This window comes from Myxocyprinus asiaticus, chromosome 21 (genome assembly GCF_019703515.2).
Source record: "Myxocyprinus asiaticus isolate MX2 ecotype Aquarium Trade chromosome 21, UBuf_Myxa_2, whole genome shotgun sequence".
In the NCBI taxonomy this organism is placed as follows: Eukaryota; Metazoa; Chordata; class Actinopteri; order Cypriniformes; family Catostomidae; genus Myxocyprinus; species Myxocyprinus asiaticus.
Genome location: NC_059364.1, coordinates 38,552,904 through 38,574,518, shown reverse-complemented (window position 1 = coordinate 38,574,518; position 21,615 = coordinate 38,552,904). Strand labels below are relative to the sequence as shown.

General features: G+C 36.3%; 1 protein-coding gene across 2 annotated transcripts; it reads left to right on the top strand.

The window, feature by feature from the left end:
* The first annotated feature begins 4,118 nt into the window (after positions 1 to 4,118).
* On the top strand, positions 4,119 to 21,229 carry ncoa4 (nuclear receptor coactivator 4). 2 transcript variants are annotated; one of them, XM_051648536.1, is made up of 10 exons: positions 4,119 to 4,254; positions 12,842 to 12,968; positions 15,172 to 15,312; positions 15,509 to 15,597; positions 15,828 to 15,936; positions 16,482 to 16,556; positions 16,662 to 16,793; positions 17,313 to 18,296; positions 19,789 to 19,881; positions 19,987 to 21,229. In XM_051648536.1, the coding sequence occupies exons 2-10, from the start codon at positions 12,843 to 12,845 to the stop codon at positions 19,990 to 19,992; spliced, it is 1,755 nt and encodes a 584-aa protein (XP_051504496.1). In that variant the 5' UTR covers positions 4,119 to 4,254; position 12,842; the 3' UTR covers positions 19,993 to 21,229. The 2 variants fall into 2 exon arrangements, with proteins under 2 accessions (XP_051504496.1, XP_051504495.1); XM_051648535.1 differs by lacking the exon at positions 4,119 to 4,254 and adding an exon at positions 8,507 to 8,700.
* Positions 21,230 to 21,615: the final 386 nt, after the last annotated feature.

Below are 21,615 nucleotides of genomic sequence, written 5' to 3'. Positions count from 1 at the left end.
TTATAAACTGACACAAACGAAAATTATTATTATTATTATAACTATTATTATAACTCAGTATCTATCAGTATTCATGAAAAAGGAAACGTAAAATATTAAAATACTTTTTAACCTGACTTTTTTGTAAGCGCACATTGAAACGTTAGTGTTAACCCCCATATTGTGTGTAATGCATTACTAAGTAATTAATTACTGTAAATAAATTACGTTTTCATTGAAAAAGTAAAGTAAGGGATTACTCTTAATTTTTCAGTAATTTAATTACAATTACTGGTATAATTGTGTTAAATACTGAACAGACTCTAGAATAATTCTATATAAAACAATAGTGAATTTAATATCAAAATTTAACGTCTAATGTTAAAATGTATGTTTTCTAATTTAACGCTGCCCCCTTAAATTCTTTGGCCAATTCATGAATAAATTATTTGATTTTATATGATTTATTTGAAAGAATTAAAAGAACAGTTTCATATCTATCCTTGTATTTTTCATCTGGTCGAGGTTGATAAGGGTTTTACAGAGTAATTAGTAATAAGTAATGCAATTACTTTTCAGACTGAGTAATTAGTACAGTAATCTAATTACACTGTAGAAGATGTGATTAGTAGTTAGTAATGAATTACTTTTTTAGAGTAACACCCAACACTGGTTAAAACAAATATAAATAAAAACTCAAATAACCAATAAACAGTGTTACAAAAATATATATTTACAGAAATACTCAATTTATAAACAAATAAATAAATCCAAGTTTTTTTCTAGAGGCATTTTTATTAATGATCTATCTCATTATGGTTTCTACAGGCCAATTGACTTTTCAGATAAATTATTAGAGCAACTGGTTGATCACATTTTAATGACATGTTTACATCTTTTTCAGTACACCTATGGTTGTAATCCACCATAGGGATTTTGATAGTGACCTATAATATAGACTATGCAACCTTATTACAGGTTATATTCTTATAAAATATCCTAATAGTTGATCAAATAGGCTACTCACAAATCTGTGCACAATCATGTCATCAAATCATAAATGATATTTGATGCTTGTCAAGTAAAAGTGTTTTTAGATTAATCTAGGTTTTATTTCAATTTCAGTTTCGATATTTTATTTAGTCTATTTTTATTTGATTTATTGTTTATTATTAAACTCACCAACAGCCTGATCATAGAGTCCTAAAACAAGTACATCTAAATAGTTCAAATGAAGTGAAATGCTAATACATATTCATTGGCTCATTGTTAAGAAAAACAACCTTGCCCTGGTGTTCAGAAGACACTGTTTGAGCTGGGGAGGAACTCAAAGTGAAACACCTTCTCTTCATTTGAACAGGGAAATTAAAAAAATAAATGAACAATAGTTTCTTTTTCACCATTACAAAAATAGCAATTGTAATCTATAGTCAGATGAAAGTGCTCTAGTGTTTCTTCACATGATATATTCTGTGACTTCAGTTACTTTAGTTTTATTTGTTACACAGTAACACTTAACATCTCCTCAGATATTTTCCCACACAAATGAGGGAAACATATTTACCCACACATATTTCGATGGAGGGGTAGAAATATTAACAAAAGGAGATCTAATCATGTGATTATGCTTTTCATTAACCACATCAATATTATCCAATAACAAATGTTTAACCCTAACCCTTATTACCTACTACAATGTTACACCATGTGCTTTGATCTCTGAACAGAGATTGTGTTTTGATAGAAACTGAGTTCACGACCAAACAGTATTCTTTAACTGAAATATGACACTTAAATTTAACTCAAAAACTGACCATGAGAATTCAATAACTGACTAATAATATTTCAGAGTCAAAGTACTATCTAAAAAACAGTGATCTATATCAGTGTGTGATACACTTATTGTTCCAAATGTAAAAAGAGTGCAGAGAAGCACCACGTCAGAAGGATTTGCCTGTGAAAATTGAAAATAAAAATAAACGTAGTCCTGGATATTTCAGTTTTACTTCATTCATATAAATATGACATTTCAAAAACCAAAAATATTATTGATTTGTTTTTGTTTTTGACGTCAGGCCCATCGCCCTGATGTCTGTGGTCATGAAGTCATTTGCGAGACTGGTGTTGGCCCACCTGAAGGACATCACTGGACCCTTTCTGGATCCCCTTCAATTTGCTTATCAAGCAAACAGGTCTGTGGATGATGCAGTCAACATGGGATTGCATCATGTTCTGCAACATCTGGACAGACCAGGGACATATGCAAGGATCCTTTTTCTGGACTCCAGTTCGGCTTTCAACACCATCATCCCAGCTATTCTCCGGACTAAATTACACCAACTCTCTGTTCCCACGTCTATCTGTCAGTGGATTACCAGCTTTCTGACAGACAGGCAGCAGCTTGTGAGACAGGGGAAATTCACTTCTAGCACCTGTACGATCAGTACTGGTGCCCCCCAGGGATGTGTGCTCTCCCCACTACTCTTCTCCAACGACTGCATTGCCAAGGACCCCTCTGTTAAGCTCCTGAAGTTTGCAGATGACACTATTGTCATCGGCCTCATCCGAGATGACGATGAGTCTGCATACAGAAGGGAGGTTAAACAGCTGGCTGTCTGGTGCAGTCAAAACTACCTTGAGCTGAACACGCTCAAAACAGTGGAGATGATAGTGGACTTTAGGAGGAACACCCCAACACTGAGCGCCCCCCCCCCTCACCATTCTAAACAGCCCTGTGGCAGCAGTGGAGTCATTCAGGTTCCTGGGCACTACCATCTCACAGGACCTGAAGTGGGAGACCCACATTGACTCCATTGCGAAAAAGGCCCAGCAGAGGTTGTACTTCCTTCGCCAGTTGAGGAAGTTCAACCTGCCACAGCCGCTGCTGATACAGTTCTACTCAGCAGTCATTGAGTGTGTCCTCTGCACTTCAATAACTGTCTGGTTTGGTTCAGCTACGAAATCAGACATCAGAAGACTACAGAGGACAGTTTGGACTGCTGAGAGGATTATTGGTTGCCCCTTGCCCTCCCTTCAAGAACTATACACTTCCAGAGTGAGGAAAACGGCTGGAAAAATCACTCTGGATCCCACTCACCTTGCCCACTACCTTTTTGAACTGTTGCCTTCTGGCCGACGCTTCAGAGCTCTGAGCACCAGAACCGTCAGGCACAGGAACAGTTAAAACTGCCCCATTGAGCAATAATTATGTGCAATACACAGCTTAGTCTCTTTATATTTATCCAACATATCCTACCTCTTCTGCCATTACATTCCCTTGTGCTATCTGTATATGACAGATTTGTATTTCTACATACGTGTGTGTAGTATATATATATATATATATATATATATATATATATATATATATATATATATATATATATATATATATATATCTTATTGTGTATTTTCTGTCTATATTGTTTATTTTCTATTCACTTTTTATTTTTATTCTATTGTTTATTATTATCTCTGTCTTGTATTGTTTGTGTACTGGAAGCTTCTGTCACCAAGACAAATTCCTTGTATGTGTAAGCATACTTGGCAATAAAGCTCATTGTGATTCTGATTATTAGGAAAATATTAAATTAATCAGAGTAAGTAGAGTGAATTAAAACACATTTTTTTCCCTCATTCCCAAAAAGTCCTTATACAATTCTATTTATGAGTCTATACAATTTTCAAAAAACAAAAATGCCAGGAAAACTGTCATTGTTTACTGAATTAGATATATGTTTGTGATGCCCTTTTACTTTTTTGTTTCAGTTTGTATTTGTACTGATTGTGTTTATGTGAAAGTCTGAATTGTCTTATAATGTAAAGAATATTTGGAATGTTCAATAAAAAAATAATAAAATAAAAAGTGTGTATTTTTCATGCACACACTGATGTTTGCATCTCACTACTTTGTACTTTGTGCTGTTGTCCAATGTCAAATGTCTTTGTTTATTTATTTTTTCAATATTATTACAGTTCTCGTTTGTATTGTACTGAGTATTGCTTGCATTAAAATAAATACAAAATAAATGCACAAGATTTTTATATTAAGATCCATCAATTTAAAACCAAATTTGACTGTTATTTTGCACAGGCCTTTAGAGGGCAACCTAACATCAGAGAAACAACTAAGTGGCGATCGCCTCTGAAGTCCTCATGTGAAGCTTTAGCTTTGCGGCGGCGGCACCGTCACCCCGTCTACCCTCAGAAGGCTATTATTTATCAATTCTATTTATAACCTTAATTTCAGTACAAGCTACCGCAACAGAAGTTCAGGTATGTACACTTAGCCCTGCGATGATATTTGTTTAGGTGAATAATGCCATTGTGTTGCTAATGCGGCATCGGAATGTTAATCAGGGTTTAGAGGAGGCTGCACGAGCGCACTAACTTTACGAATCAGACTTCCTTTTTTATTGTTCTGGTTGTATGTTTGAGATTATTAAAAGGAATCATTAATCATAGAAGTTACAGTGTTTTATATGATGGTTAATTTTTTATGAGTTGAAAATCAAGTCTACTGGTGCGTTCTCTCCAATGTGACAGAAAGGGGGCTGCAAGCGGACGACGTTTAGGAGATATTTTCAGTGTCCATTTTAGGTTGTCTATTTTTACGTTTACATTGATGCATTTGGCTGACGCTTTTATCCAAAGCAACTTACAGTGCATTCAATGCATACATTTTATCAGTTTGTCTGTTCCCTGGGATTGCTGATGCATTATGCTTTTTAATATGTTGTACATGTTTTGATAAATTCTCCACTTGATCTGTGTTTTGAATTTTGTCATTGCAAATAAAGTTAGGCTAGATAAAGTTAGCTAATTACTGTAGCAGTGCAAAGTAGACATAGATAATATGTACCCTTCATAATAACGTGTTTTTGAGTTATATAATCATATAGATTTAGTTTGATAACTTTGATCTACATTTCATAGACTGAGGTTTTAAACCTTTTAACCCCAACTTTAATCAGGTGCCAGTTTTAGTTTGATTTAATTTCATGAAGGTTTGCCATACAGTGTACATTACCTCATCTGACACCTTTTTTTTTTAAAACACATCGAAACATTAACCGTTAATGACATTTCCACATTATCAAATGGGAAGTTTTTATTTTATTTTATTTTATTTAGCTTGATGGCATAAAGATGGCATTTGCCTATTCTACATTTCCGTATCTTTATTTGTACTGACAGTCTTGCGTCACTTACAGAGAGTACTAAATACTAGATATAGTGTAATTACCTAATCTCTCATAGATTAATTTATATGTTTGTTTTTTGTAACATGACCTTTAACATGTGTCTGTCTGACAGTATTGACGTTGTGATCTTTATATACCGAGCTGTGGTAACAGAGAGGTGGATACTTGGAAATCATTTCTTTTTAGCACATGGTAGTTACACTGAAGTCTGGAATAAAGTTAAAGGGTCAAACTCAAGTTTAATCTCTGCGTAACAGTTTATATAGAATATAATCCAGCGGCCCATTCACAAAATCAACCGTTTCACAGGGTTTGTACAAGGTCCTTGAAGTACTTGAATTTGGCTTTTTAAAATTGAAGTCCTGGAAAAACCTTGAAAATATCCATTTTTACCAAGAGGTCCTTAAAACGTGCTTGAATTATAGAAAACGTTAAATATGTTGCTTAAATAATTTAATAAGTTAAATGTATTTATTTATTTTTGGCAAACACGTATACAATCCTGTTACAGAAAGACGGCACGCCCTCCGCTGCTACAGCCAAACAACAGATCCCGCAAACGGCTTGTCGTGAATCATGGAGATTAAAGGATTTCTTTAAATATTTAATAATACTGTGTGCTGTATGCTTCTTATGCAGAACCGCTTATGTAAAAAAAAAAATAAAATACCGAATGATTTTCATTACTGTCGGTTCCGTTAACGGTTCTCAAACATACTGTACATTCTTCTGCTGGTGAAGATGAAACCCCGTACTAACACTCTGTGACAGTGTTTTGAGAAGCGCTATTCAATTGCGTGTGCTGTGCAGCAAGAAACATACAACATGACCAATAGTCAAATTGACGAACAAATTACTCTTATGAGCCGGTTCTTTTTAACCACACGGGCAAAGGTCCAGACAACTGCTGAAGCAGCGCGTAAACGGCGCTGTCATGTGGCACCTGTTACTTTAGATAGCACTGTTCAGAATGGGCCAGTCACAATCGATTGTTACTGGTTGAAGATTTAAGAAAATATTTTATAGATACTGCTGTGGCGGATTTCACAAGTATGAATTCTTGCAACTATCAGTTTTAATTACAAATTACTCTCCACTCCAGTGAAAATTCTCCAATGAGTTGTAAAATGTTCTGAATTTGAATGCGGATCAATGGAGGATTCGGTTTTGTAAGCTGTCTAGCGCCCCCTTGTGTAAAGAGAGCTTTGTGTCTCACAAAACAGGGCTGTGTTTCCCAAAAGCATTGTAAGTCTAAGGCTATGTTCAGACTGTAGGCAAATCAAATTTTTTCTCAAATCAGATCTTTTCAGGCAGACTGTCCGCACTATTAATGGCAAGTGATCAAATCAGATCTGTGCATTCAGACATAACCAACCTATCTGCATGGGTTGCTTTGGTAATGACGTAGGCGTACCCACGTGACGATGCTTTCAAAACAGATGCGGGAAAAATGGAGGTGCATCATCTCACTCTCCAAATAAGCGCCCTGTCCAGTCGCGGTGCAGAACTCCTCTGTCACACAAGAAAAACTCAGCGACGGAGGAGACTGGTAAATATTGTGATGTTCCGTGCTGCAGTCACCGGTTTTTGATGTCATCGTTGTGTCGCGTTAAGAGTGACGCAAAAGACCATTTGAAATCCGATTTGAGCAGCCAGAGCGTCCGGACTGAGACATCTGAAAAAGGCAGATTTCAATCGCATTTGAAACCACCTCCCGATGTGGTTTGATTCAGAAAAATCAGATTTCATGTAGTTTTTTGCTGTCCAGACTATCAAAAACTCATCTAGATATGCAAAAAATCTGATTTTTAGTGGCAGACTGAACAAGGCCTAAGTAGATCGTAGAAACCATTGGCACCATAGGTCTCTACGATCAGCTTAAGCTTACAATGCTTTTGGGAAACACAGCCCTGGTTGTTTCTGACAACATTTGGGTCAATATCAAAATATGTTGAACATGTCCCTTGACTTTTTTTTTAGTTATGAAAAAGCTTTCAGACAGCCCAAAAAAAAAAAAAAAAAACAATTCTGTATCCTAACCTTTAATAATATGAAATGGCTTGACTCTGTTTTGCACATTTTTTAGAAAGTATATTTGAATTTGTCAATTGCCTGAAAAATATCCTTATCCCCTTCATCTGGTACACCACTTCTATGACATGTAAAGTTATTTGTTTATTTTTTAAGTAATTTTTAATTCCAGAATAAGTGCAAGGCCGATCAAGTGTAAAAAAAAAAAAAAAAAAAAAAAAAAAGCAAAGCAAAATAATTAATAATTTAAATAATCTAAAAAGAATGTTTGTCACTTGATTTCATGCCACTGGTGTTATCAATGATAAAACTTTTATGTTTTAACTTTTTATTTTCTTTTTTTTAATACAAAAAGTTGTGGAAAATAATTCTTAAGGTCAAAGTTCAGAGGCTGCTTAAATATGTATATAGTGATTTTCCCAGCATGCTAAAAAGTTACTAATTCTTATTTTAAGTAATATTTTCACACAAAAATATTTGGTGTAGTACCCAATTGAACCCTCAAAATGTGGTGGTGTAACCTGTTTAACCCTCTTTAGTGTTAATTTGCTTCGTTCGTGAAACAAAATTAAATAATAAAAGAAAGAACAACAGCCAAGTTGTCCTTTATAAAAAAAAATGTATGTCAGCATGTTACAAAATGTTTACCCTCAGCATTTATAGGCAAAAACTGAACTAAACAGATCATTTCAATATTCTGTGAGAATGACCCATCAGCAGTTTTGGTCAGTTCCTCACATAAATCTGTTGTGACTTTAGAAAACATGAAACAGCACGAGTCATATGGACTACTGTTTACGAACCCAGTTATTCACTTTTGTTGGAAAGCGAAGTGCATTTTAAGGAAGTACACTACAATAACACATCAATTTCATCATGAATGAATCAAGAATTGTTTCTGTGAGAATATGTAATTAGATGCACATTGAGGTATGTTGAACTTGTAATAAGTGCTGTTTTATAAAAATAAATACTCAATTTAATGAATAAAATATATTTATTTAAAAATTGCAAATAAAGAATTAGTTTTAATGACATCTTGAGCATAGTCCTTGAAAACAAAATATGTGTTTGAAAAGTCCTTGATTTTCACTTTGAAGCATCTGTATGAACCCTGGTTTCAGTTCCTCCTTTGGTTTTGGTTCCATGAAAAGCAAATAATTCATCATCTTCAAAGCAGTGGGTGCTGTTTCTTTAAGTTTTTGTGCTGTCTCAGTGTTTTGGGGTCGTTGAGTGTATTCGAGTCAAAATGAGTCGTAGGAGGCTCGGCCCCCTCGAGTGGGCCCCGTTCCGTGAGGCGTACGTGCAAAATCAGTCTGCTCTTGTGGAGGCCGACGCGTAGGCGATGACGTAGCAGTGGGCAAAGGAAAGGGCGGTTTCAGATAAATCGTGAGAACAATTACACTTTCATCTAATTGACAATCTGCGACCGAAACACACACCTGGATTAATTTACTGTTGTGAATCGTTTGATTGACAAGACGAGGTAGGAACCGAATCGGTACTTTGTCAAATAAACAGACCGGGAAGTTGTAGCTCCCGGCAACATTGTGTTATCATGTCTTATGCCTGTGCAAGAGCTTTTGTTTTGGCAGATCTTTCCGTTTGTTTTGGTGTCGCTACCGGTTTGTTTGCGAGTAAATCGAAAACGAAATGACATTCGTTAAACTGCTATATTCGTAGCTTTATTTGACAACACAAATGTACTAACTAACACCATGCTGTGTGGGCTTTTACAGTGCCAATGCATTGTTAATGTCATGGTATTCTTGAAAGTACATGGAGTTACGATACGGTAAAGTACAATGCCATGACTGTGCCATGGTTCTGTCACAGTACTGTTTTGTAATGGCAAAGCATTGTGTTTTATTAAAACTCCGTGAGAAATAAACATGTCAGCAATTTAGGCTGCTTATAAAAAGGGTATTTTATATAGAAGTCGTTTTAATCACAATGCCCAAATATGGAGTTGTTTCCTCCTCCGCTGGTTTCTAATGCCTGCAGACAGTCAGGACAGCTCCAGAACTGTGCACAGATTCCGAGTTGTTCTGTCACTGTACTGTGCAGATACTGACTCTGCTGCTGTTATGTTCTTCAGTGCTGGTTTCCTGAGATTTTCTTTGAAGTATTAAGTGAATATGAATTCCCAAATTTAGTATTCATTTCATTGTTGAACTGGTTATACCATTGCACCATCAATGTTTAGATGTTTAAGGTCAAAATGATGTGCAGAATGATGTAAAATGCAGTTAATCTCAAACAAAGGATAGTTCAAGAGCTACAATATTGGGAAGTTCAACCTCTTTCTGTTGCAGAGATATTTCTGGACTTGTAGCATTCTGCCCTTTGGCTGTATATTATATTACACTTCACTTGTTGTTCTAACTTTGGCAGCCACATATCGTTACTGACACGTTTGGGGATGTCTGATATACCTGCAGGATATCAGAGAGGCTTTGAGTTCACAGGAAAAAGATGACAAGCCAGAATACGACTACAACGCTTTTTATGTAAATCAAGCAAACTGGAATAGTGGCATTTTCTTAAAGAATCTTGCTAATAACATTCGGTATTGTAAGGTTTTAAAATGTGAACGTGATCTTCTTGTAAACAAGTTAGGGTTATAATAAAGCAATCAAAGGTCGTTGTTATTTGCAATTTAGCAACTCAAGCACACATTTGTTTTTAAAAAACGGTTACTACATAATAAAAATACAGTATACAGTAGTGGTTGACCGATATATCACAGAGGGCGATAAATCGGCCGATATTCAGATTGTTTTTAAATTGTCATCGGCCGATAAATTCTCATTTTGCAGATTTTCTCTTTTTATTTTTTTTCTTCTTAGGGCCACGAGGGTGCCGAGAATTGCCTGCTTTTGTGTGAAACGACTGAGACATGTAAACGACCAGTCACAGTTCATTTTGTTGTTACGTGCCATCGTGTTACTACAATAATAGACCGGTATGCAACACAGTGTCATTTAAACGGTCTGCATATCAGAGCCGCGGCAGACGCGTTTGAGCTCATAATGTTAAAGTGCTCGCCTGTTTCATTTTCTCTCTCTCTCCTCAACAATTCCCTGTAGCTTTTAACTGTCTTGTCTAATGATAAAAAGGCAAATATCAATAAAACTTCATATACCGTCTGCTAATATGCGGATGTCTAATTTAAACAGAGAAAATCCAGCCGTTTCTTCCTGTCAAGTGCTCATCTGATATCTTCCTCTGAATAAAAACTTCAGGATCAAAAGTTCCTCTAATTCGCAAATCATGACGGTCAGTTCATTACAATACAAGCAGGTGATTCAGCCCATTTAAACTGTTAGGAGATTGTTGTTCGCACTGGATCTGTACGAGCATGTGAATGCAACTTCAAGGTAAAAGCACTTCACGTGTGCTGTAAGTTAATGTCATATTCACTATGCACTGTAAGTACAGTTGGTTTGATTAGATATTTTTTTTAGTTAGCACGATTGCTAACGTGGACATGCCATCCATGGTTGCTGGACTACTGTGTGTACTGTTATTTCCTTCTTCCTAATATATTAACAGTTTCTTCATGTGCAAATAAATTACTAAAATTTGTTGACTAAATAAAAATCAGAAGAAACTGCTATCTACCATTTTAAATACAGTCTTATTTAAAAAGTTTAAGTTTTGTATAAAATTTAGTAAATATAGTGGTAAAGAGTTTTTTAGCAATTTTATGTTTGTTATTTACTATATTACATTGTGTGAAATATCGGCATTAGGGCTGTCACAGTTATGAAATTTGGCTGACGATTAATTGTCTCATAATTGTCATATTTCTTAAGGTGTGATTTTTTTTTTTTTTTTTTTTTTTTTTTTTTTTCTTGCATGTGTGCTTCATACACCTTAAGTCATTTTTACACATTTAACTTGAAACAAAAATCAAATAGGGATATGTGATTTCCTTTTAAGGCTTTAAAAACTAATGAATGAAACAAAAAATTATATTTTCATTATCAGAATATTTCTAAATACTTTTGGTCAACTTTAGTTTTGGTCAATTTTACATTTACACTGTTGTTTTTTGAACTCATATTTTACATTATTTTTATAAAAAACAAATTATATATATAAATTATTATATTTATATAATATTTTGTTATATTATGCAATTAGTAAAATATTTCTTTCCTAATTTCTTCAATTTCAAACGTTATTTTAATGCTCTGATTAAACCCATGAGCCCATGTTTCTCATGAACCTTGGAGATTTCGCTTCATTTCATCACTCCACAGATAATAAAGTAAGTGTGAATCTCCTCTGTGTCAGTGCGTGTATAAACCAGGAACATTTGCCGTTACATGATAGTTTAAAGTGAAACCGGAGAGCTTTGTGTTCACAGACGTTTATTTAATAATCGCGACAGGCCTAATCAGCATTGTATCGGTCTATCGGCAACCCTGCTCTCTGGATATCAGCATCAGCCATTAAAAAACCCATATCTGTCCACCACTAGTATACAAAACAAAAATATTGAATTGCATCATTTACTAAACAAATTCATGTGCCATCTTTCTGCTTGAAGATATAGGGTGTGATCCATTTAGGAGTTTTATGCCCTTTTCTCTTCGAAGACTTATTCATCCACTGTAAGAGCTTTTTTTGGGCTGAAAGGTGTGGTGCTCTAAAATAACGGTTATTGGGAACATTTTAAGTCATTTTTTATTGGTAATTATGTTTGAAATAGACTGTAATAATTGTTCTCCTTTCAAAGTGCCCTCCGAAGGCATCATTAATGCCATGTGGAACAAAGGGATCCTTGCCGACAAGTCAACTATAACAACATGCGCAGTAATAAACACACTAGCTAAATAAACAGGTGTTTTTCATTTTAGCTGTGTATTCTAGCATGCTTGAACACAGGATTGACCAATCAGCATCCAGGTCTGGAACAGCATTTTATTCTAGAAAACTGAAATGCCATTATGCCATATTTGACCTTTTATAGTCATATTTATACAGTCATTTGACAATAGAAACATCCATTTGACACGTTGGGCACTTTATTTGGACCATAGTGTTCCTAATAAAGTGCTCAGTCAATGTATGAATGAAGCGACATACCTCTGTTTGTGTGTTTTACACCGGGAGAAGATGGACACATCTCACACACACTAATGATCAAGTCATTAACAATAGTTGTTCAGTTTGGAATGTTTGAAAATGCAGTTTTCTTGTCACTACCTGAATTTTTCGGGAGTTAATTCGGTTGTAGAATGGGGTTGTGACTCCCGTATTTTATCAAACTGTGTGTACAGAACAGGAATTTGCACTAAAAGGTGAACTGACTGCCAAATTTACCTGCGTGTGTACGTGGCCTATGGGATTTTTCCGATTTTTGATTATCCGCTGTGTGAAAACAAGTCCAATCAGTTAGAAAAGACATTGCACACAATTCAAGAACAGTCTGAAGGTCTGTGCCAAGTTTGGTGAATGCAGCTTGAAAGCTCTAGAAGCTGGTGTTAAACATTTTGATCTTGGTTTAGAGATAAAAAAAAAAAAAAAAACTACGTTTGTAGAATAACAGTGTTGGCTTTGTCAAACCAACATAATGTGAAACAATGTTTCAGCTGACATGTTTTCTTTGTCCGCAGCATGTCACCATTGGTGTCAAGAGAAAAGGCTGCCCTCAGGCAGTGCATTCAGGCCCAAGCCCAGCTGGAAGAGGCCATTGCTGAGGTCATCAAAGCTGAAGTTCAACTAAAGAGCAACTCCAGAGAGGTGAGAGACATGAACTTGTTTTTTAGCTCTGTGACTGTTCTTCATTTATGACAAACGAAGCATTGACCTATTTTTAGTTTTCCATTTATTTCCTTGAAACTTAAAACACAGTTTTGTGTCCCAGCTTTACCCATTTTTATCTTTTCTTACTGACTTATCATGGTGGGTGTGGACACTGACTCTAATAAAAGGAAAAAGGCTCGCAAACTTACTTTCTGCTCCAAAAATATATATTTTTAATAAGTACTGATAACCATGTGGTTAAAGCGTTTACCAATGCAAGATTCTTCTGGAAGACTTCTAGGACAGAATAGCTTAATAAACTCTACATTTGATCATGGACACGCAAGTTAGGCCGAAAGATAAAAAGAAAAAAACAGTACTGTTTACTGTAATGTTCACATTGTTTTCATTTGTTAGTGTTTCTTCAACTTCCTGAACATCATGAAAATTCCCACCTCAGTGTTCTTTCCAACACATATCAAATTCTATATTGTGTCTAATAGAATTCTGTGATGGAAATGACTTTTTTTAATGTTTTTAAATCAAAAATGGTTTGTTTTCTTCAAACATCACTTGTCTTGTATTTCATCTAAAGCATGCTCTTCGCTGACAATTTTGTCGACTTGGTTATTAAGTACACTAACTTTTGAAAAACTTAAGTAGGGGCAAAGTTGTTTGGTTTGGTAGAAATAACACAAGTCATACGTTTTGAAAGTCTACAATTGTTTCACAATTTTGAAATCATTTTCTAACAATAAGTATTAAAATAGTTTATTTTTATTTCACCTTTGTCTAGATTATCATAGCTGATATTTATGAATTTCCATAGTTTAATATTGAAACTCTGGGTCTGGGACAAGGCTAAAACAGTTAAATCTACAGCTAAATGACATTTGAAAAGTACCAAAAATTAATAATGAAGGAATGGTAAAAACGTTCTAAGTCAGTTTTAATGTGATCTTCGTATAGCAAAAAGAAAAAAAAGTTTAAATCTGTTAGTTAAAAAAAAAAAAAAAAAAATCCCCTTTTCTCCCAATGCTGGAATGCCCAGTTCCCACTACTTTTGATAGGTCCTCGTGGTGGCGCGGTTACTCACCTCAGTCCGGGAGGCGGAGGACAAGTCTCAGTTGCCTCTGCTTCTGAGACCGTCAATCCGTGCATCTTATCTTGTGGCTCACTGTGCATGACATCGCGGAGACTCACAGTATGTGGAGGCTCATGCTGTTCTCCGTGATCCACGCACAACTTACCACGCACCCCACTGAGAGCGAGAACCACTAATCGGGACCACGAGGAGGTTACCCCATGTGACTCTACCCTATCTAGCATCCGGGACAATTTGGTTGCTTAGGTATTTGAACTTGCGACTCCAGGGGTGGTAGTCAGCTTCAATACTCGCTGAGCTATCCAGGCGCAAATCTGTTAGTTATATATAAAAATAAAAAAAAAATCAACCCATGAAATCCATTTTTTTTTTTAAAGTTAATGTGCATGTTGCTTATTGATTTTTGCTGTGGTATCGAAATTGTTTGGTGAATAATGACATTTCTCTGTTATTGGTTTTAACTACTACAATTTTGGTATCGTGAAAACCCTATTTAATTGTGCACAATGAGAGATTATTCTCTTGTTTTTATTATGAACATGAGGAAACATCCATGTGCATGACATAATGATTTGTCATAAACACTTCAGTGTCCTGGTTGAATAGAGTGTGACTGTTGTGACCTTTGCTCAGTTCATAATTGCTACCTCGATGCAGGTAGTCTATATGGAGAGGGATTTACTAGACCACAGCTAAACACGTACGCCCATGAGAGGTATTAACAATTGAGTTATTGTCTTCTAAATGGGTTGTAGGCTAAAATTGGGGCTTTGCACTCATTTACTTAATCTCTGTTGTGAAACCTAATGTGAAGTTCCTTAAATCTCTCAAAACATTTGTCTTTTACTGGGAGTGTAATGTGTTTCTAAGATGCCAGTGAACAGGGACTTTGTTCCCTTTATTGTGGACATCATATGATGGCAGACTGTTTTTAGGAGGTGGAGACCTCTTCACCTCAGCAGGAGTTTTAAAAGCTGCTTGGCATTGGAACGCTTTCACATCAAAGGCAGTCTGATCAAGAGTTGCACATGTGAGCATTCATACATTTGTGTGTATATGCTAAACAAGCATTCTGAACTGTCTGGTTACTCTCAGGTGAAGTCTCAGTTGCACAGCTGTATCAGCAGACACCTGGAGATCCTGCGCTCTCGTGAGGTCTGTCTTCTCGAGCAGATTGATCTTTTGGAGCAACTGAAAGGAGAAACTTTACAACAGCAGCTACAGCAGCTCTATTTGGTGAGTTTGGAAAACTTTTTTGCAAATTCTGTCAGTCTTATTACAAAGTAAAATTTCTTGAGAAATGAAACCTGAATCTTCTCTCTGAATATTGAAATGAAAATATTTGAAGCGAAGCTGGTTTGTTGCAGGGGTGTGTTTTGGTTGAATACCTTTTTAAAGCTTAACCTTATTTTTCTGTCATGCTTCCACACAGCTCAAGGGCCAGTTTGACATTCTCATTCATGAGCTGGAATATTCCAGTAGTACCAGTCCTGCCACCCAGCTCACCAACTGCTTGGAAAAGTAAGAACCAGGTCAATTTTTTTAAAAATGTTTTTATTTTTATATCTGCTGTCTAAATTACTGTTTCACATGCCTAGCTATTCAACAGAGGCAGTGTTGTGATTTAAACCTCCCATAATCCATGTCAATCTCTGTGGAGGCATTTTCAGGCTATACTGCAGAAAATTCAATGTCAGACTTGGAATAGATATAGAGGTTAAATGTGAGACTTTTCTATTGTCATCTTCCAGGCTGTCTTCTCTGAATTTGACTCCCGAAGAAACCCCAGAAATGAGTTTCCAAGCAGATGCTCGCACCTTGCGGCAGGCCATCACATCCTTTGGGACCATTTCCACACAGGTCTGTGGAATGCATGCTTATTTGCACACTCAAGGCTTGCTGCTGATACATTGATAGACATAAATACCAAGAAACCAAGCCACCTGATTGAGAGAGAACAAAGAATTTCCCTTTTATGTGGCCACTGCCAGTAAAGGCTGGGCAATATAGCTAAAACAGTTATCTCAATATTTTTCAACCTTTTGATAGTATTCAATATATATCTAGATATTTAAGTATTCAGTATTCACTGAAGAACCTTTAGGTCATATTCTTAAATTGGGAATTAATGCATAATTGAATAGTTCTTCTGTTTGTAGAATTGTAGCAATCTTTGTAGTTTTGTGTTGTACTATTGAATAATTAAGATGCCTAATTAAACAGTTTATACAAACACAAGGTCCAAATTATTAACAATGGACTGAAGTGTCCATTGACTTTTGACAGGAACATATTGAATGTCAAATACTATATTCTCAAAACTCTGTTATTAAAAGTCTGTCCATGATGCCCACTTTCCTACACTTCTACAAAGCTAATGCATTCATAACTCATCCCTCCTGCAGCAGATGGAGGTGTCTCAGAACACTCTTGAAAGATCATGGCTTCTCCAGGATTGCCCAGTTTCAGGCAAGAAACAGGTTTGTTTGTGACATCATACCTTGCTTTTATTCTAATATGATTGTAATTTCCTGCTCAATAATGCATGTGCATCCAGAGTAAAATCCCTAGTCTTGTTTTCTTAGAAAATGGATCCTGAATGGTGCACACCTCTGGCTGAATGGCTTCTAGGGAAGCATCCAGTAACCAGTGCTCCTGTGGGACACCAGTTTGGCACAAACACCCAGGACTGGCTGCTTGCCTCCAAGCAATCTCAGGTGAACTGTTACTTTTATCTCATGTGGGCACATGTGAAAGGAATGCTTTTGGTACTAAAGGGTAGTTTCACAATCCAGTTTAATGATTTAAACCAGTGGCGTCCCAACATGACACCAAAATTGTTTAGAAAGTTTAGAAATTTTTAAGAACTGCATAGACCCAGCAATATTAATATTCTTTATAGTTGGAGTGTTTGGTTTCAAAATGTCGAAATTGGTTTCATGTCCATTGCTGGCAATAATTAACTGCACAAAACACATTATCGGCACAAAACACAGTTATCATTACAAGCCATATTTTCTCATTGCAAGTGACTCATATTTAATGTTATGTCTGGAAAGATTAGTGTCAAAGATTTTGAGGATGAGGGCATGTCACACAACCTGTCCGTGTTGGCATATGTCTGATTTTTCTAGCTTCTAACAAGTGACGGATAAAGATAATTTGATACATTGGTGTTATCAGATTGAGGTGTTTAGGAAATTGCAGACTGAGCTTTATTTATTGCTCCCATATAGGAAGATCAACAATTGCCACCTTTTGACTTCCAAAAGGCTTGGGGCCAACTCCAAGACCTGGAGTCGTGGCTTCTGAAAGAGAAATTGCCTATTCGTGAGCGTACCCTCAGTGGCAGCTCAGCCTTCTCTATTGAGATGATTGAGGAAGTTGACTTGAATCTGAATGAGGTGGAAGAGGAAGATGAGCAGGAAAAATTGGATGACACTACTGAGGAATTTAGCAAGTGGCTCATCAGCACAAGCAAGCAAGACAAGAGCAGCCTAGTCTCTGACGCTGACCGCTTCAAGCAGATTGTCAAACCCTTCTACGAGAGCTTTTCTCCCAGTGATTGGCTCCTCAAGGCTGACTGCAGCTCTTGCTGTGCCACACGATCCGTAGACGTTGAAATTGAGAACCTCGGAAAGCTCAAGTGTCTAAAGACTCCCCAATCATCCGCTGCTAGCAACCCAGAGTCCATTGAGATGTGGCTTCAGAAGACCATACCTCTCGAGACCAACTGCAAAGCCAACGAGACCTGTACCAGCTACGCTCAATGCGTGTGCGATGATAACTGTGGAAAAGAGGCCCTAAGTGCTTGGCTCCTCAAGAAAGAAGGGTGGGATAAGAATGGTGTTCCTGTCAGTAAGAACACAACAAACAAAGCTTCCAGTCACCAGCAGGAGCAGCAACAGAAGGTTCAGGCCATCCTAGATGCCTGGCTACACCCAAGCAACAGCGCCAAGACTCCTGCTGCCCTGTCGTCCCTCTCTGCCTGGGTGACCCCGCACTTAGTTGTCGGCGAGGAGAAGAATTCGTGCTTAACAACCTCAGAGATCTCCTTCCAGAAGCCAGTCCAGAGTGAGAACTGGCTTCTGCCAGCGATGAAGCACATTAGCAGTACCACTGAGACGCCAAGTGAGCCAGAGAGAAAGAACACTAAAGAGCGAGACCACAAAGACCTAGAGGAAGACAAATGGCTTCTACGCAAGCGGTCAAATGCACAGGTGAGGCGCATTTCTAAACGGTGTTGGCACTAAGTAGGGTTAGGGATCAAAAACTGAGGCCGGATTCATAAAACATTCTTGAGAATGTTTCTATATTGTTATTATTTTCTAACTCAAGAAAAATGTTCTGAATATTTTGTATTCCTGAGAAAACTTTTTCTTAAGAAGGTTCTTATGTTTTTTCTCAAACTGTCAAGGTCTATAGCTAGATGCCTTTATGAACTTCTTAAAAATGTATTCTAAGAACTTTTAATGTTCTTGTTTTTGTGAATCCGATCCCTGTTCCTATTCCGTTACATAAAAAAAAAAAATGAATGCAGCCAACTGATTTTCATGACATTTAGTTCTGTTTCTTAAACAACTGCATTCTTGCAGAATGTAGTGATAAAATACTCTTTCTATTGCATTGTCCCCGCTGGTTGCACGCAACAACAAATATGTATACGCACAAGTGTTTTTCAATTTGCAAATGAATGATCTGGTAATTTTTAATGAATTGCTAAAAAATTTCATGAATCGGTCTCAATCTGTTTATGTATACTTAAGGTTCTTGAGACTTAAATCAGGTTAATGGACCTTATTCATTGTTGTACCATCTTTAATTTTTGGCAGAAATGACAACGAGGCTGTTTTACAGTCTCTTTAGTTGTACTGTTGTTTAAAGTGTTTTGGATCTTCCCGCTAATTAAATATTTAAGATAAAATACTGTATCTTTCCAAAAAATGTCAGTTGAAAAAAACTCCTGAAAACATAAGTGCATGCCACTGACGAGAGTGTAAAGGCTCGGGAATACTTCGTTTTTCTGCGTTCCGGATTGCCTTGCACACGGTCAAGTGCTCAGCCTTTCAAAGTATACTTTTTTTGACCGTTAGCGAATACGATCAGGTTCGCTGCATGCGCACTATGACTGCTTTGTGATACTCTTTTAGTACAGTCCACGGCAGGCGCATTTGGTGATGATGCACACAGACAAGGACTGTCCGACATGTCGAGAAAATCTGGGCCGCACGCGGACAGTTCACGCAGGCTGGGCTAATGAAGAAATTTACATCACACATACTGTGCGCGTTCCAATCAGCAACACAGACAACCATTGGCCTTAAGTCTATCTCTCACAGCCTCATTTTCATTTACGTCAAAAAAACAAATGTGGGGCTTAAGGTTGTTCACATTAAGTGTAGTTAAAGATACAAATTCGGAACAGTTTTTATTGAATTTTTTGTAATGAATTACAAATAATTACATATTTAAAATGTAATTAAAAATAAGAGAAATTAAAATGTTGCCATCAAAAGTATTGTTTAGTAATCATTAATGGAGTCATTAAGTAGAATCTGAATCTGAACCAGATTCATTAAATTGCTTATGATTCCCATCCCTAGCAATATGTCATGAGAGTGCGGAGAATGTATCACTCTGAAATCAGATCACAAGTTGTGGTGCATTCCATGTGATATTTTCTTTCTTTCTTTTTTTTTTTTTTTTTTGCAGGAAAGACTTGGCCTGCCCATAGTATGTGACCTATTTTCCTGCTTGAAGCTCAACGGGGACAAAGAAAAGTGGCTCCACCAGGCAGCTACACAGGTGAGAAACAGTGATATGAAGGTTTTGAAACTAAGGTGGTGACAAGTAAAAAAAATTTACTTTCAGAGGACCTAAAACCATTTTCTCTTCTCATTTCTCTTTCAGATATGAATACAACATTCACTGGCTTTTTTGAGTCTTACTAGCACTATTTAATCACTGATTATTGCACAGTATTTTTCTTCTGTGCTTTTACGAAATTTTCTCTCTAGAGGTCTTAGCCCAGAAGACTTTTAGTACAACCATCACTTGAGAAAGTATTTTGTGCTGGGGAATTTCTGTAATTTTGCCTTTTATTTGCATAAAGTTAAATTCCAGTAATGACCAAAGTGTTGACATTATAATTCAGTAATTTTATTAAAAAATCACAAGAAAATGGACCAGATTGGAACGTACAAAACAAATAAAACTTTTTTTTTTTGTTTTTTTGTTTTTTTACCCTTAGGGCATGGTTTGAGAGGGGCTTGGGAAGAACTGAAATAAAAACAAGTCTATATTCATTTTAATCACGCACAGTTATAATAACTTTTTTTTTTTTTTTTTTAATGCTGTGAAACTCTCCCCTGCACATTTGCTGGAAGATTTCCTCTTAAGCAGAAAATGCTTTTCTTCACCATTTGATCTCTGGAGGATATTGAGTTTTCTCAATTAAGATTACACATGCTTCCTTTGCCATTTATTCATATAATAGCTAAACATGGCATAACTTTCCAAACATGGAGCAGCAAATAATTCCATTGTATGTGGAATATTTCAAAAGCAGAGCCAATTCTGTTAATGAAACCTCAAGAAAGCTCCGATAACTTGTGCCTGACCTTAAATGTGTAGCAATGCTTGTGGTCCGTTCATCTCTTTTGTATGTTAAGAAAACAATCCGTGGGTTAAGTTTAGAGCAGGCAATGTCCATTGTGTGTCTCTCCGTGCAAGACTTGTGGCAAATATTTACTATAGAATGAATGTATAGTTCTTTATTAAATTTATTAAATCATCTTGTAACCACTTGATTTAACATGTCTCTACTCTGATCCACCCTGTCGACATATAAAAATAATTATACTTTGCTCTTTGCACTTACAAAGCAAATGCAACAGGGAAATTTAAAGCTGGTTCAAAGATTAAAATTAAGCTTGCTTCTTATAGAGAAAATATTATATCATGGTGTCATTTCATGTAATAATTTTTTACCTTGCAATTGACCAAGGATTTGGTATATAAAACATTAACAATGTTCAAATATGGACTCCGGATCATATGCACAATACATAGTTAGTTTTTTTTTCTCTTTTGTCAACATATGACAGTGCTTAACTACAGCACTGCACAAAATAAAAAAATATTGCTTACATGATCTCTGTCTAATGCTGTGATCCCTGTCAAAAACTCTTAAAAGGAAATAAATCAATTTCCTGTTATAAAGTGTTTGCTTTTCTGTTTCCTGACACAGAAGTTTCCAGTTTATGCTGAAAGAGGAACTTCTATGGAAAAGGAAATTAAACATAGTTTGGTTAGATTCTTGTAAAATATACATTCACTGAGCACTTTATTAGGAACACTATGGTCACGTAGTCTTCTGCTGTTGTAGCATGTGTTTTGCATTCTGAGATGCTATTTTGCTCACTACAATTGTACAGAGTGGTTATCTGAGTAACCGTAGACTTTCTGTCAGCTCTAACCAGTCTGGCCATTCTCCATTGACCTCTCTCATCAACAAGGCATTTCTGTCTGCATAACTGC